The sequence below is a fragment of the Toxotes jaculatrix genome, chromosome 21 (genome assembly GCF_017976425.1).
Source record: "Toxotes jaculatrix isolate fToxJac2 chromosome 21, fToxJac2.pri, whole genome shotgun sequence".
Lineage (NCBI taxonomy): Eukaryota > Metazoa > Chordata > Actinopteri > Toxotidae > Toxotes > Toxotes jaculatrix.
The window spans coordinates 10,731,843-10,747,459 of NC_054414.1; the positions used below are offsets into that span (position 1 = coordinate 10,731,843).

At 41.4% G+C, this 15,617-nt stretch overlaps 3 protein-coding genes across 6 annotated transcripts; 2 read left to right on the top strand and 1 right to left on the bottom strand.

Annotated features, from left to right (window-relative positions):
* Window positions 1-79: 79 nt before the first annotated feature.
* On the bottom strand, window positions 80-3,003 carry LOC121201114 (elongin-B-like). Its single transcript, XM_041066762.1, has 4 exons — window positions 2,931-3,003; window positions 2,002-2,136; window positions 1,622-1,730; window positions 80-1,078 (listed from the first exon to the last, which is right to left on the bottom strand). Exons 1-4 carry the CDS (start codon window positions 2,931-2,933, stop codon window positions 966-968), a joined length of 360 nt encoding a protein of 119 aa, XP_040922696.1. The 5' UTR covers window positions 2,934-3,003; the 3' UTR covers window positions 80-965.
* Window positions 3,004-3,103: 100 nt separating this feature from the next.
* pkmyt1 (protein kinase, membrane associated tyrosine/threonine 1) lies at window positions 3,104-7,456 on the top strand. Its single transcript, XM_041066763.1, has 8 exons — window positions 3,104-3,184; window positions 3,934-4,350; window positions 4,873-5,110; window positions 5,244-5,523; window positions 5,618-5,724; window positions 5,817-5,989; window positions 6,085-6,305; window positions 6,702-7,456. The coding sequence occupies exons 2-8, from the start codon at window positions 3,976-3,978 to the stop codon at window positions 7,084-7,086; spliced, it is 1,779 nt and encodes a 592-aa protein (XP_040922697.1). The 5' UTR covers window positions 3,104-3,184; window positions 3,934-3,975; the 3' UTR covers window positions 7,087-7,456.
* Window positions 7,457-7,801: 345 nt separating this feature from the next.
* Window positions 7,802-13,803, top strand: LOC121201116 (rho-related GTP-binding protein RhoG-like). Of its 4 annotated transcripts, XR_005896599.1 has the most exons (5): window positions 7,802-8,051; window positions 8,353-8,551; window positions 8,644-10,296; window positions 10,516-10,762; window positions 10,878-11,017. XR_005896599.1 is itself a non-coding variant. In XM_041066764.1 (4 exons), exons 2-4 carry the CDS (start codon window positions 10,731-10,733, stop codon window positions 13,578-13,580), a joined length of 1,164 nt encoding a protein of 387 aa, XP_040922698.1. In that variant the 5' UTR covers window positions 9,553-10,296; window positions 10,516-10,730; the 3' UTR covers window positions 13,581-13,803. The 4 variants fall into 4 exon arrangements, 3 of the variants coding, with proteins under 3 accessions (XP_040922698.1, XP_040922700.1, XP_040922699.1); XM_041066764.1 differs by lacking the exons at window positions 7,802-8,051; window positions 8,353-8,551; window positions 10,878-11,017 and adding exons at window positions 12,319-12,509; window positions 12,640-13,803 and having other exon boundaries at window positions 9,553-10,296; XM_041066765.1 differs by lacking the exons at window positions 7,802-8,051; window positions 8,353-8,551; window positions 8,644-10,296; window positions 10,516-10,762; window positions 10,878-11,017 and adding exons at window positions 11,120-11,937; window positions 12,319-12,509; window positions 12,640-13,803.
* The last annotated feature ends 1,814 nt before the right edge of the window (window positions 13,804-15,617 follow it).

A 15,617-nucleotide genomic window follows, 5' to 3' on the forward strand; every position in this document is an offset into this window, starting at 1 on the left:
TAACATTAAACACTTAAATTACTTTCATTAAATGTTGACACAAACCTGTTTAAAATAAAAATCAGCCAGCAGCATAAAAAACAAAACAGGAAAAACTTTTAATTAAGCAAGCTTACACATACAGGCTATGTTTATGTGATTAGGAGAAGGTGTCACATTGATGGTGGTGAAATGTGATGTATGCATTTTCAAAATGAAAGTTTTAACAAAAGAAAATGCTCCTCCTGTGCTGAATGTCACGGACAGAATGTCCTCGGACCAAAAAAAAACCCCTCTGCTGTTTAAGAGGTACCTGCCTTTGGTCTCAGTGCATGAAACATACAACAAAGAAGTGACAAGTAAAACATGCTGAAGAAAAAAAATAGACAACATCATCAACAAAAAAGTAACATTTATCATAAAGATGTTCTTTCCTGGTTTGAAATCAAATCCAAAAATGTACAACAAAAACTGGGAGAACCAGACCAAGGAAACGTGTCAGAAGAAGGTTCATCTGTTTCTGTGAAAATAAAGCCATGGTTTTGAATTTGTTCATGCAGTTCGCTGATTCAGACACCGGACTCCTTACCCATGCATGTTACTTCTAGAGCACTGTGACACAAAACTATGCCTTCACCTTTTCCAAAATATTAATGACAATAATTATAATAATTCACACACATACACACAATCATACTTTCCAAACCAACTTCTTCACTCAAAATGTTTGAGCCAGTTTGGCGCTTAAGAGCAATGTCAAGGAGCAGAACTGCATGTGTTGTGGAAAAAAAATTGTGAAGCAAATTGGGGGGGATGCTGGGATGATAGCATGAAGGTAACATGGATAGGCGTGGTTACCTACAATGTTCCCATCCATCAACTGAAATTATATTATATATCCTCCATCCCGCTACTTCTCCACTGCAGTTAATCCACACACACCCACTTCCATCCTTCCCTCCATTGCTCGTTTCCTCTCCCTGCTATCACTGCACCGCCTGTTCATTGGCAGTGCTACCAGAGTCCTGAGGCTTCATTACATCAGGGAGTTCTGGGGGGCTGGAGAAGGCCTCAATGTGCAGCTGCTCGAACATCTCATCTGGAGGGCAAAGGAAACAAGGAGACGTTACCTTCATCATGGCAGCAGAGTTGCACATGGTTAAATCAGTCATGTCACAAAGTTTCTGCTGTGAACATTTACTACGGCAAGTGTTTCTGGGCGAATATAAATCAATTCAAGTTGTTGCTCAAGAGATAAAGTCAATATAAAAAAAGTAACCACAGATTGATATTTAACAGTAAGAGTAAGCAAATGGATGAGTTTAAGTTTATACTGCCACAGCGCCCATTTAGATGCTGAGGGACTAAATAAGTTTGATGCAGATTAACTGGCCACAAAGCACAGAAACTTCCCATCATGCAAATTATTACTGACATTCAACTATTCAACTAAACAAATAAATCCAAAACAAGACTAATAGAATGTTTCCCCACCCAGAGCAACAGGAAACAGATGGAAAGAAGCAGAGAGAGACCCAAAATACATAATGTGCACAAAAACACCAAATTATGAGGGAATAAAAACAAAAAAACAGAAATTCCTGATTTTTAGAAGCAAACAAACAACATTAAGCGAACATACCATTTATGCGGAAGGCCAGACCAACTGTAGCTGGGGCCTGAGGTCTGGCAGTCTGGTTGGTGAATCCACAGTCACCCAGAGTTTTAATGTCCTCTAGCAACAGATCATCCTGTGGAACAAGAGTTGAAAATGAACCTTCAAATGGGCTCAACATCCATGAATTTGCTTGAATGAATATGGAGACTGCGTCAGACACTTGACAGAGAATATTTTTGTCACTGTTCTGAAACACAAGTAACGTGCGACCAATGCCGGGAAGAATACAAAGCTTGACTGCATGTATTTTAACAAACCAAAAATGTATGATTAATCTATCTAATGCTGTAATGGTTTCAGTTATGTGACAGGACTAAGTTTGGTGTACTTGGTCCTAAACTCACTTTGTAGAGCCGCTGGTCTTCAGGTGGTCGTTTAAGAATTCCCTCAACAATACGCTTCAGCTCATAGACAGTGGTGGATTCCTTGGCATCTGTGAAGATTGTAGTCTTGTGACGCCGGATCATTAAGAACACGTCCTGAAAGCAATGGGCATTTAATTAAATTTACAACAGTTTCATTTTTTTCTTGACAGTGGTTTTACAAAAGTGTTACTCTCAATTTAAAACGGAATCAAGTAGGCTAATTAATTCTGTGGCTGTGATAACTTATAACCAGGTTAACTGACATTAACGCGTCTGTATCTGACAATATATCTTAGTAGGCCATGAAAGTCTTTAATCACTGTCCATCTGGCGACTGTTTACCTTACTATCCTGTACGTACACTGTGCGTGTCTTGTTAGCGAAAATGCGAACATTGAGTCTTTAAATGGTTTTATAGCTAATGTGTCTGGATACAGAGGAATTAACACTACTGACAATTCACTGATTCATAAGCCAACAGTGAGCAGTGGCAGGGGGACGTAGATTTGAGCTAACGTGAAATTAGCCAACACGGACCAGCCTGGTGACTTTTGACAAAATTAGGCCCGATGGTTTACTCTAAATTAAGTAATTCTGACAGAGACTGTATATGCCCAGTTGGTCTGACTAGCCAAACTGGGTTAGCTGACTGACGTTACATCACTTCCAAGGTTAGCCAAGCTAAGTTACCTCGCTACAACCTCTCTTTACAGATGGGAAGGCGAAGCTAACACAGCAAACTTAGCGTTAGCTGCCTGGCAAACACAAACTGAAACAAACAGTCCTATAACCGACAGTATCACTTGTTATCGCGGCGTAAATCTTTTGAACAAAGCGCTGAACGTTATTTCAATGTTTGTATCTCGACACTTAGCTCATAAATTAGTGGATAATAATAATAAAGTTACCATTTCAAGTGGTCAGCTAGCTAGCCAGTTACGCCAGCCCTGTGTGTTGAACCCCAGACTGCACCGCTTGCGGATATTGCGCAATTCACACGAGCATTCTGTATTCACGGAAGGCAGGTACGCAGCACTGCGTATCATTTTCAGAATTTGGCGCCAGGTAGTTTCATGCTTGGAGGAGGGTGTACGCACAGTTTGATTTGGACACAGCGACTGGCTGAGCTATGAAGACTCTCTGTGGTTAATACCGGATAATGGTCTGTGTAATAATGTTACTACTTTTGTTACTGCTGTGGTAATGTAATGTTCTACTTCACTTAACGATGAGCTGTCAGTTAGAGTACGTTATTTGAATAGACGTTAGATAGCTAGCTAACGTAGTGATGTTATGTTGTTGATGACTGGGTCCGACCATAGTTAACCTTAGCCATCATTTGTTTTGTTGTGTGTCGGTGACATTTAGAAAAAAAACCAAAAGTTAATCAGCCAAAGCTGATTCAGCAAAATAACTGCAATTCAGAAAACAGGTCAAGACCAACGCTGTCAAACTTGTGTTTACCTTGCTAACGTTACGTTACATTCAGTCGGCCTGTCCCACTTCTTAACGCCCATAGTTATCTACAGGCTAAGAAGGCCTGTTGTTCCACATGTGAGCTGACCATCAAGACATTAAGAAGGCTGTAATGATACTGGTATCAGAAAAGCCTGTCATTCCGGATGTTCAGGGTGTCAGGTCGTGATAAATAGGTGTGGCCAAACTGGACTGAAGGGGCTTCATTAAATTTACTTTAGTAACACGGATATAATTACTGCCTGTTTTATTCTATATTGGCAAATCAGTTTTATAGCACACGTGTCAGTGTTAAATTAATAGGCTTTAATGAAACATTTAAGCAGTAAGTCTTTGCTTTTGTTCTGTTCTGCAAATGAGTATGCCATTGGTACATTCGTGTTAACTGTCAGCCAAGACCTCAGGTCTTTAAAGATTCTCTTTTCACTGTTGCAGCACACTGTCTTCAAAGAAAGGAGCTGAAAAAGTGCCTGCACAATGTCAGTGGCAGTGGAAACCACAGTGTCCACGGAGTCTCTCCCTCTTCCGACTCACTTCTCCCTTGCGGAGCAGTCCTTCTCCCTCAAAAAGCGGCATACCCCTTTTACCTTGTCGTCTGTGTCCAGCTCATCCTACTCTTCCCCTGCCTGGCTCTCACATTCTCTGCCTCCGCTGCCTCCATCCAAGGGATGTCCCCCTTTGAGCAGGATGTTCCCCCAGCTTTCATCCCCCTGGACCCCTCTGTCTTGTTCCCTTAGTAAGTCTCCCCCTCCAAGTTCTGTATACGATCCCAGCAAACAGCAGTCCTACTTCAGTCAGTGCTTCACTAATTTGGGCCTACTGGGAAGAGGATCCTTTGGAGAGGTCTACAAGGTGAGCAAGGCAAAAATTGTATGAAAGTGATATGACACGTATACTGTATTAGATTTTCCTGTATCTCTACATTTAGAAAATTTAAGTTCCGCATTTTAGGGACTACAAATTTTCCACAAGAGTTCAAGTTTAAGGTACTTCAAACAAAAACAGTACAAGGGTGAGAAATTAACAGGGGAGAAATTAACAGTGCTGAAGATGAAAAGTAAAAGTTTGAAGCCAATTTGAAAACTTAGAACAAGCTATTAGGCAATGCCTGTTACCCTTTACCTTTCCTTTTCTTCTGTTTCTAATAAAAACCTTCATCACACTGGATTAGGTTGAAAGGGAGTTATGTTACACAACAGTATTTACATAAAATCTTGACTGTTTGAACATCTGTGCTGTGGTTTTGTACTGGGGAAGCTCACAATACACATGTAGGTATCTCTGTAAGCCATATTTTCTCTCTGTGACCAAGATGATCGTGTAGAGATCCTCAAATAGAAGAGAAAACCTCAGCATTTTTCTGTATTTTTCTAGGTGCAAAGCAACGAGGATGGACGGCAGTATGCAGTGAAGCGTTCTTCACACCGCTTCAGGGGTAACAGTGAGAGGAACTGGAGTGTAAGGGAAGCTAGGAACCATGAGCGCCTGTCTCCTCACCCTCACATCCTGAAATTTGTGGCAGCCTGGGAGGAGTGTGGCCGCCTGTACATCCAGACAGAGCTGTGTAGCACCAGCTTGCTGCTCCATGCTGAGAACCAGCCTCCTGGCCCAGGTCTGTCTGAAAAGGACAACAATGCAGTTGCTGGCATTGACTATACACATAATGTGCTGTGTTTCTTGCTCCAGTTAAATCTCAAACCCTACACGCTACTAACATGGCTGTCTTTTAAAACCCTCCTATCTAGATGAGTCTGGAGCATGGGCCTACCTGTGCGACCTCCTCTCAGCACTGCAGCACTTGCACTCTCATGGTTTTGTTCATCTGGACCTCAAGCCCGCCAATGTCCTCATCACTGACTCTGGCCGGCTCAAGCTGGGGGACTTTGGGCTGCTACTGGAGTTCAAAGAGAAGGATACTGGGCCTGTAGACAGGAAAGTCAAAGAGGATGCTCAGGAGGGAGATCCCAGGTACATGGCCCCTGAGCTTCTCCGTGGGGAGTATGGACCTGCCGCAGATGTTTTCAGGTACAAACACAGCAAATGAGAAAATTAAATTCTAAAATATTAAAATGTTTTATCTTATTTAAATTAGTGGCTAAATGTTGTCATTCTCATTTAGTCTGGGCGTTTCTATTCTGGAGCTTGCCTGTAATATTGAAGTTCCAAATGGTGGTGAAGGCTGGCAACAGCTTAGACAAGGCTGCCTCCCCTCAGAGTTTACCAGTGGTGAGATCAAGTTTCTTTTAAATCCCCATAAATTGCTCCATTTTCTTTATTCAAATGACTTACGTGGGTTTTTTTACCATCTAAATTTGCAGGCCTGTCAACTGAGCTGCAGACAGTACTGCAGATGATGCTGGCCCCAGAACCCTCTGATAGACCAACGGTCTCTGAGCTTCTTGCCCTGCCCTCTGTTAGGAAACACAGATGGAAGAGGCGCATCTATCTTATGGTCGCCGAGACTATGCTGACGCTGGCCTCCCTCTGCCAGGTAAGAAATCTAACAAGCTGCTGATTGGTATAGCCCACAATCAGCAGCTGTAACTAAGTCAAGGTGCAATATTTTTTCTGGTCTTTTTCTCATAGTTGGTGGTGTGCCTCGGGTGTCGACTCCTGTCCTCCCTGCACTTGTCCTTTCTTCCTCGTTGGACCAAGCCAGTGCCCTGCACTCCTCCTAAGGACAGCTGGGACAGGGATTTAACCCTGGCCCTCAGTTACATGCATTCTGAGTCGGGGAGCCCAGAGGGTGATGCAGTGTTTATATTCGATCCCTTAAACCCAGATCTTTCCCCCACCTTCTCACACAGGTAGAGAATCATTGTGTCAATATGATGATGTTCTTTGCAAACTTGTAGCCCCTGCTATTTAAACTAAAGGTACCAAAGATAATTTCTTCCTCTGAATTACTTGAGTATTTAAAATATTTTAGAAATATCCTGAGTGATCTTTGTTCTTTGTTCCAACAAATCGGGCAGAATGAGACATAAATTTAATTATGGGATCGGGCTCTGCATCAGCAGATACACAATATTAAAGGGACATCCATATAAAATTGAACAAATTATTAACTTTGTTTTTTGAAATATCTTTAAAGTAAAGCAACAGCTGTTCATTTACTGCATCATTTGCTTCTGACTTGACCTAAGTTTTGTTATTTCTGTCATATTCCCTGCTTAAATTTTAACATTTACCCCATTTCACAGGGTCAAATCCAGACTGTCTGTGGAGAGCACATCCACCCCTCTCCCAGGTTCACCAACACACAATCGTCGAAGTCCAGCTCACACACCTACACCTTCAAATCTGGGTGACTGGTCCCCCTGTAACTTGGCTCATATCCCCTCCAGCAACCACTCAAATGGTTCCTGCCGCACACTGACCCCCAGTGCAAGCCCCATACATGCCGAGCTTCATACAGATAGCATTGATGAAAAATCCACGCTGAGCCGACTTTCTACATCCACCAAGTCCTCACAGCGGCGTGGTCGCAACTGGGTCCGAGCAGAGGAGGCTCTACCCCGACCCAACTTTGAACCAAAGAACCTGCTCAGTCTATTTGAGGAAACAGCTCCCGAGGGACAGCCATGAGTGCAACACTGCCAGTTTACCTTCAGGGACACGAATTTTCACCTCAGAGTGTCTGATGGAAAACGACCTAATGTATGAATGTACCAAGTTCACTGCTTATCTTGTATGAACTGTTTTTTTTTGTGCTGCCATCTTGAACAGTAACTACAACAGCTTTTTTTTAACATGTATTTGGAAAAAAAAATGAATTGGGGTTAAGGGTTGAATATGTAATCAGACCATAAAGCACTTTTTATGTTTTTGTCAATGCAATCACTTGCTGAAATGACAAGTTGTGGTTTATTGTTAAATAAGTTATCGTCAGCTCCGTGTTCTCTGAGTCATGTACCTCAAGAGTTACAAAAGAAAATAAAACAAGGAGGGAAGCAGAGTCTTAGCTTGTGGAATGTGTGTTTTTAGTACAAGGAAAGTAAAAAATAAAAAATCGTGCTTGTCACGGTTCATGTGAATCAGAAGAGCAGTTTTCCCCATCAGAGACTGGGGGATGACAGGCCCATTACTAGGGGAGGAATCATTTTAAACAGTTCTTTTCATTCATTCAGACTTAGAGAATTAATGTAGATTTCATTTTGAAGAGATCGATCTCATTCAGGTTGTCTTCAGGCTCTGTTTCCTAATTAACCAGTAGATGGCAGCAACGTGTCTCAGACCCGATTCCAGCCGCCTTAAAGGCACAGGAAGGGGAAGATGTGTGGTAATGTTTCGTGCACGCAACAATACACACTTTTATCGGGTTATGTTTTTTCCACACCGTTACTGTACTCTGACTGCGTTCATCTGGCATTATAGTCATACCTGCCGATGCCTAATGGACACCTGGTCCTGAGGATTCTGCGACCTGAATATCGACCATCGTAAATGTGAATATTGTAAACAATGAACGTTTGCATCCGGATCACCACTGGATAATCCGAGATTCATCGAGGACCGCAACGGTATTTTATGGGAATTACATTAGGTTTTAGGTATGTTTCTTTTCCCTTTGTGAAGAGTTGTTTATAAGAAATATAATACTCCTGCATGGTGTTCGTCTATTTAATAATGAGATAATGTTCTCATTTTTTCCCCTAATTTTTATAATTCTACAAATTTATATTTTTGCTGGGAATTCAGTTGGTTAAACAAGGAAAAGCTGATCAGATCTGTAAAGGCAAATTAAAGTCATAATATTAGTAAAATGCACGTTGTTCTTTAAAAGGCATGTTAAATATGCACACACTGATCAACACCTTGGCTCCTTTTTTCTCTTCTTCTTCTTCTTCTCAGTCCATGAAGATGTCCAAAATCGAGCGTCTGAATGCTCGAGTGGAAAAGCTGCTGTCTAAAGCAGTGCAGGAGGTTCTGGAGGTGGTGAAAGAGACTGTGTCAGAGTACCAGGAGAAAACAGCCAGAACACAGAGAGAGAACCAGAGTCTGAAGAGGAGGCTGCAGGAGCTCCAGGATAAAATAAACTTGGAGAGCAATCGTAAGACAACACAACCGAGCACTTGTGTCCAGAAATGTTGACACTGACTGCTAAAATATTTGTTTCTTTTGTGGTTCATCGTTATCTTGCAGGAATAGTGGCTCAAGTTTCCACTGCAACCCAGCAGGCCAAGGTGGAGCAGAGAGAGATAGAAGAGCTGGAAGAGGACACTGAACTCCTCCCTCCTGATAAGGACATTGCAGATTCATTTGAAGACCTTGACTGTGAAGCATCCATCACATCATTAGCCACCCCCTGTCTCTCCCCTAAAGCTACGAGCTGTCCAAGAACTCTTAAAACTGAAAGTGATCATGGACTGTCAGCAACAATCACAAATCATGTAGATCCCATGATTACAACTGAAATCAGTGAAAATAATTCAGATTTATCCTTCACATCGAATAAAATGAAAGTAGAGCCCACGTCGGATGAAGAGACCTTGCACAAAAACAGAAATTATTTTTATGATGATGCTGCGACAACATCTATATCCTCAAACAGAATACACCTAGAAACTCCTCAACCCAAATCAGGACTCTACAATGCATCGGGTGCTGTCTTCAGTCTGGGCCAAAATAGTGCACAGGAGCCACTATCTCAAAGATACAATAATACAAACAGTGTGGGTGCAGAAAAGCCATATACCGCTCAGACAAACACTAAAGCGGGCGGTTCAGGCTCAGGAGCTTTCCAGAGAAACGTCAGAAAGCACTACTGCTGCTCGCTGTGTGGTCGCACCTTCAGGCACGCGGGCGACTACAAGAAACACAACAGGGTGCACACAGGGGAGAAGCCGTACTGCTGCCCGGTGTGCGGGAAGCGCTTCAGTCAGTCGGGTTACCTGACTGTGCACCTGCGCTACCACACAGGAGAAAAGCCTTTTGGCTGCAGTCACTGTGGCAAGAGTTTCAGTCACTCGAGTAACATGAAGAAACACCAGCAAACGCATCTGTGAGGCTTCTGTGTTTTTACAGAGCTGCTGTACCACATTGCTGCAGCTGTTTTCTTTACATATCACATCTTTGATACTGAAGAGGCAGCCTGTTTGTAAGCTAAGGATAATAAAAAAGTGCAAAGTGATGGATTCTCTGAGTGTCTTTTTGGAGGTCAGTTAAGCGAATTGCAGTCCTGTTTAGAAAATGATGTAGCCTTGTGGAAAAGTTATTACATGATTCAATGTGCCTTCTTTTATCAAAATAGAAAGTCTATTGGAGAGCGCTTGTCAAATTCAAAGGTGGAAGCACAATCTAACAATTCCTGCTGTTCCTGCCTTACTGTTATTTGTCAGATGTTTGTTACTTACTGTGAGAAAGTGCTGGGAATATTAAAAAATGTTCCTGCTCTTGTGTTCACCTTGTTGTATAGTATTAGTTAAACCATTTAACATGTTTAGATTTACATTTAATTGTTATCATCGCTGGACCTTCTTTGAACAGATAACTGCACATAGCCTCGTCAGATGAGGTGAATAACGTTGCAGCACCTCATTGCATCATTTCACAGAAGCAATGACAAAGTGTCTTTACCAACGCTTTGAGCATATTTCCTAATTCCTAAAGTTCCAACAACTACTTCCCTTTCCTTCCCAACCAGATGTGACTTGTTTAAGCTTGATGCAGCCTCTGAAGGACTGCCCACTTAAGCAGTTGTGCCACTTCCTACACCGTACATTTATTTTTTAGATTTTCATTTAGGCAAGCTATAGGACACACTGCTACGAGACTTTGATATGACAGATTTGAGAGGTAAGCGAGATGTTTCCATTTGTTCTGTTTTTCTTTTTTGATATATCATCATTGGTCAAAAATAAACATTTTGAAGGTTGTGTAAAATTGTCTTTTACAAAGGGTTTGTTTTTTTAATTCACTTTGGATTTCAGTTTGAGCCTGAAGAAAAAACAAAACCCATGTCATCTAAGACCTCTGTGGTGTGCTTAATCTTGAGGGTTTGTCTTTGTGTTTCAGAATGTCTGGAGAGCAAGCTGTCACAATGCAGAGTGTCAAGTGTGTGGTTGTCGGAGACAGTGGAGTGGGAAAGACCTACTTACTCACCACCTACATCAATAAGATCTTCCCTAAGGAGTACATACCATGTTTCTACAACACGTACAATACCCTGGTCAGTGTAGACAACCACACTGTCAGCCTTGACCTCAGTGACACCAGTGGCCGGGAGGAATATGAACGTCTACGCCTTCTCTGCTACAACCAAGTCAGTATCATTCTCATCTGCTTCTCCATTGCTGACCCGACATCCTATGAGAATGTCAAGCATAAGTGGCTTCCAGAGGTTAAAGACCACTGCCCTAATGTGCCTATTCTCCTAGTGGGAACTAAGAGTGACCTGCGTCATGATCAGCAGGTCCTGAAAAAACTGAAGGAACAGAATCAGACCACAGTCACCCAGCAGCAGGGGACAACAATGGCAAAGCAAATAAAGGCTGTCAAATATCTTGAGTGTGCTTCTATCAACCAGGACAGACTGGATGAGCTGTTTGATGAGGCTGTGCGTGCCTTTCTCACTCATTCAGCCCCCACCAAGAAACCCTGTGTAGTCTTGTAGGTTAAGGTTGCATATAAATATTTTACTTTGTTGTGATTAAATACATCTTTGAATGTGCTTTTCTGTTTGTCTCCATGCATATGTAAGGATCCAAGTGTTTGTGTGAGCTATGAGTGTATGGGAATATCATGTATGACTTCAGGGAGCTTTAGTCCTACATTAATACCACAAAAGTATCCAACTGCATATAAAATATCTAACAGACCATGCCATGTTACCACATGTTGTGATTTTACTTACTACACCTTTATTTATTTTTCTAGATACAATAACACAGTTTTGTCTGTTTTTCAGCATGGTGGCAAGCTATTTTAGTTTGGCAATATAGTTGTCTTCTGTTGTTGTGACTTGGCTATATGAATAAAGTGTGCAATCCTAGCTTTGATCAATTTGTTGTGTAACCTTTTATTCACAGTATGAGTAGGGGATGGAGTTTACTGCTCGAGGTCAGATGTCAAATGAACAAAGAATCATATTATCATTATTAAACAGCAATGTTAAGAAACGTATTAAATTCCTGCTTTTATTATGAAAACCCCAGCACACCCGACGTGAATCAGGTTGTGTTTCCGGAAGCTGAGGACTGTTATGATGCGTTTTTATTTGTGTTGTGTTATATTGTTTACAGTGTTTTAAACTTGTTTTTGTTATTTAAGTAGGCTCGACATTAATTAAAAATAAAAGTTTTGCCGCATGTAACCGCATGGCGAGTTTGTCGGACCTCTGGGATAAAGGGAAAACGAAAACGTATACCGAGTTAGCTAATTCTGCTAACGTTAGCTCTCCACGTTATAGTAACGTTACAACTCAGGACTAGCTAGCAGGTACTGTTGCTCAAAACATGTATAGCTAGGGAACTGACACATGGTTGTACAAAAGTATTATCCAAATAAGTGCACAGTGTGAAATCTGGAAACTGTGCACTAAAATGTTTATTTAGCTTGTCACCTCTCACACTGAATGTCGATTCCCTGTATAGTAACAGTACAGTTGATGAGAGAACCACTTCTCAAGTTTTCAGAGTGAATGTACACATCTACTCTACCTACTGCTGAGTTATTCTCTGCCTCCAGTTGCTGTCACACTTTATAATCATACAACAGTAACGATTATGAAACGTTGCTTATTTATAATGCAGTGACAGATGGGTACATTATTCCTTATTTTGCAGTCTTTTTCTTACCCTGACTGCTGTTTCGTTTCAGGATGTCTAAACTTGAACGTTTGAATGCTCGTGTGGCCAAGCTACTGACTGACGCAGTGCAGGAGGTTCTGGAGGTGGTGAAGGAGACAGTGTCAGAGTATCAGCAGAAAACTGCCAGAACACAGAGGGAGAACGAGAGTCTGAAGAGACGACTGCAGGAGCTCCAGGACAAGATAACAAAAGAGAGCACCCGTGGGTACAAGTGTAATTATATTGGGGTGTTTATCATGACAGAGAATGTAACAAGCTCATTCTAACTGAAGTGTCTTGATGTGTTACTAAATAAAAGTAAACACTCCTTGATTTGCTCTTCATTTCACAGCTGTTCTGCCTGCAAGTGGACCATTGCCTGAAGAAAAACAAGACACACGGGATCACGAGCAGGACTTGAGTTTTGTTCAGAGGCACAGCTCAGGCATCCCTCTCACCGAGCAAGAGCCAATAAGCAGCCACAAGCCTGACCACGGCGTGAAGCGGAAATGCAAAGAACGGGAAAGCATTAATACTGAATCACAGGTTGAGTGTAACTTAGCACAAAGATCAAAAGAACATTGCAAATCACAACCTGAGGAGGGGACATATATTATCAATGAGGCAGTGATTATCCAAACATCACTCAGTGCAAACAGTGATACCAGTTCTGTCTCATCCAACAAACCTCACAATTTTCACTCCAGTAGTCCACTTGGGGTAAACCTGGCTGCTATCAAACAAGAACCAGAGCCGACAGACTGCACGTCATCAGAACTGCCGCCTCTTCAAGAACCGTATACTGGATGTGTGGACTTAAGCTGCAACTCTTCTCGTCACAGCTCTGCTGAGACCCTCATGCCAGAAGTTAGCACCGAACCTTACGGGCTTGTCTTTGTGCACTCAAATCACAGCGTACCAAGGAGACATGGATTTGCAAAAACCAGCAGGGCTGCCTTTGACGTGAGAAAAATCAGGAGGGAGCACTTCAGGGGAGACGACTCACACCTGTGTATTGTGTGTGGAAAGACGTTCAGCAGGGTCGGGAACTTGAGAATCCACCAGCGCTGTCATACGGGGGAGAAGCCGTACGGCTGCATACAGTGTGGGAGGCGTTTCAGTCAGGCAGGAGACCTGAAAAAACATAAGAGGGTCCACACAGGGGAGAAGCCATATTACTGTAACCAGTGTGGAAAGAGCTTCAGTCGAGGGGAGAATCTTAAAAGACACCAGAAGATCCACATTGGAGAGACACTGCAATTACAGCAAGCATGGAGGGAGCAACACTTGTGATTATAATATGAGACTCAATTTGTGGAGAATCTGTGAGTGATAATGTTTGCTCTTTTGCCCTTAGTTTGAAAAATATTGATATAATAAGATATAGTACAGTACAGTACAGTAAGAAATTATTTCCTATTTAGTACACAAGTCTGTTCTTCTAAAAGACCTTTGTCACAGCAGATGTTGTGGCCTGTCCTAACATGAAAAGCTCAGGTATAACTAATAACATTTTTTTAAAAAAGCCTGCATTCAATTTAGGTACGTTTGTTCCAGGGTCCTAGTGTTGTGCATACTGGCTCACTGTCATGGTTTACTGGGGCACTTGATGAAACTGAGCTGCTGTTAAGGAAATTTATTTCACCTGTGCTTTCCCTGCTCTGACTAGTTAAAATATCTGCTGTGTAAAAAGTCTTATCATGATGAAACTGGACTGTGGGACTGGACTGTTTTTTTCCCTAATATATGTGCAAAATTAGTAAAGGAGTTAAAGTGACAAGGTCTTGAGTTTTGAAAAGAAAACATGCTTCACATGTCCTGCACGCCCATGATACATCCATATGTGTGCGTTCACTTATTTTGGCTAGTTAGATATTCCCTCAGCACTTCATTACATCACCCTCACTCTCACATTAGCTGTGTTGCACCCGTTAGTGCACCAAAAGTTATGCACAATTGCACAATTATCATTCAGTTATATATTAGTATAAAGAGTTTTGTGAGGTCTAATCAGCCAGAATAAGTGAAAACACCTGCGGGGGTGTGCAGGGATTTTAGGATAGGCAGGAGTAAATTGCAGCACTCAAATAGCACATCTATTTGCTAAAAGGATTACTGTAAAAATGCATTGTATTTTCAGTGATGTATCAGACAATATAGAAGGGAAATATTTGAGACATTGACATCTGCTTTTTCTTTTTAAAAAAGCCATGTATTTAAACTGCAGTAACAACTAGAATTGATTTTGGACTAAACAGATTTATATCCACTGAGCCTTTGGTCTACAGACCAGGTTGAAACAGACTATGGTGACAGTGTGTTATATAGTGTAACACCTCCATTGGTCGCTTACAGAATGTTTTGTCTCATGTTAAATAAGTGAATGATAAAAACAAAGATTGAAACTTACTAATTTTAAAAAATCTGAGTAGCATGATTGTCATTAAAATTGCCTGATTTTCTTGAATGACTGCAATGTTTTGTTTGCTGGACATATTTATTGCAGATTGATTTAGTTACTCAAGATAAAAAAAACAATGTTTTTCACAACAAAAGCAATAAATTAATTGATTACCACCAAAAACGACTGGGTGAGTGACATTTCAAACCAACGTATTCTCATGGCTTAATTAATTAAAAAGGAATAACAGACAAACATCACCTTACACCCCTTATGGATGTGTTTTTTTGACTTCTCAAGTTCTTAGGGTTGAGTAATACTATGAGGCTCGAATGTGTAAGAAATTGTCACGTGTGTCCACTCGACTTTACACAAGAGATGTGAAGGATTTTCACAGAGGAACAAACACGCAGCACTGACAGCAATGGTGTTAATACTCTCACACAGCCAGAAACTGCATGTCATCAGCAGTGGTTCACACAGTTACAGAGAGACAGAGAATATATAATATATACATATATAAATATAATGTATGGGTTGTTACTTACTGTTACATGCTGCCAGATTTCAGTTTACCAGTTGTGGTGATTAAACATAACTTCACCTACAACATGTGGGCACAACATAACCGGAACTAATAATAAACAGACTTTGAAACCGGATGCTTCTGAAAGACAGAGCCACAGAATTACCCAGGACAACACAGGACCTGTGTTAGTTGATATGGTACTTTACTGGTGCAAATATCATATCAATTTGTAATTACTCAAATCAACAATAAATCAGCTGATAGACACATTGACATGGGCACTTTTAGGGCCCACAAAGGGTCTGGGCTCTCTTTGCCTGACCGATTATAAAGCCTTGCATTTTTACATTGGACCTTGTGTCCATGACAAAAAAAAACCTGAGTGACAACATTTAAAAGC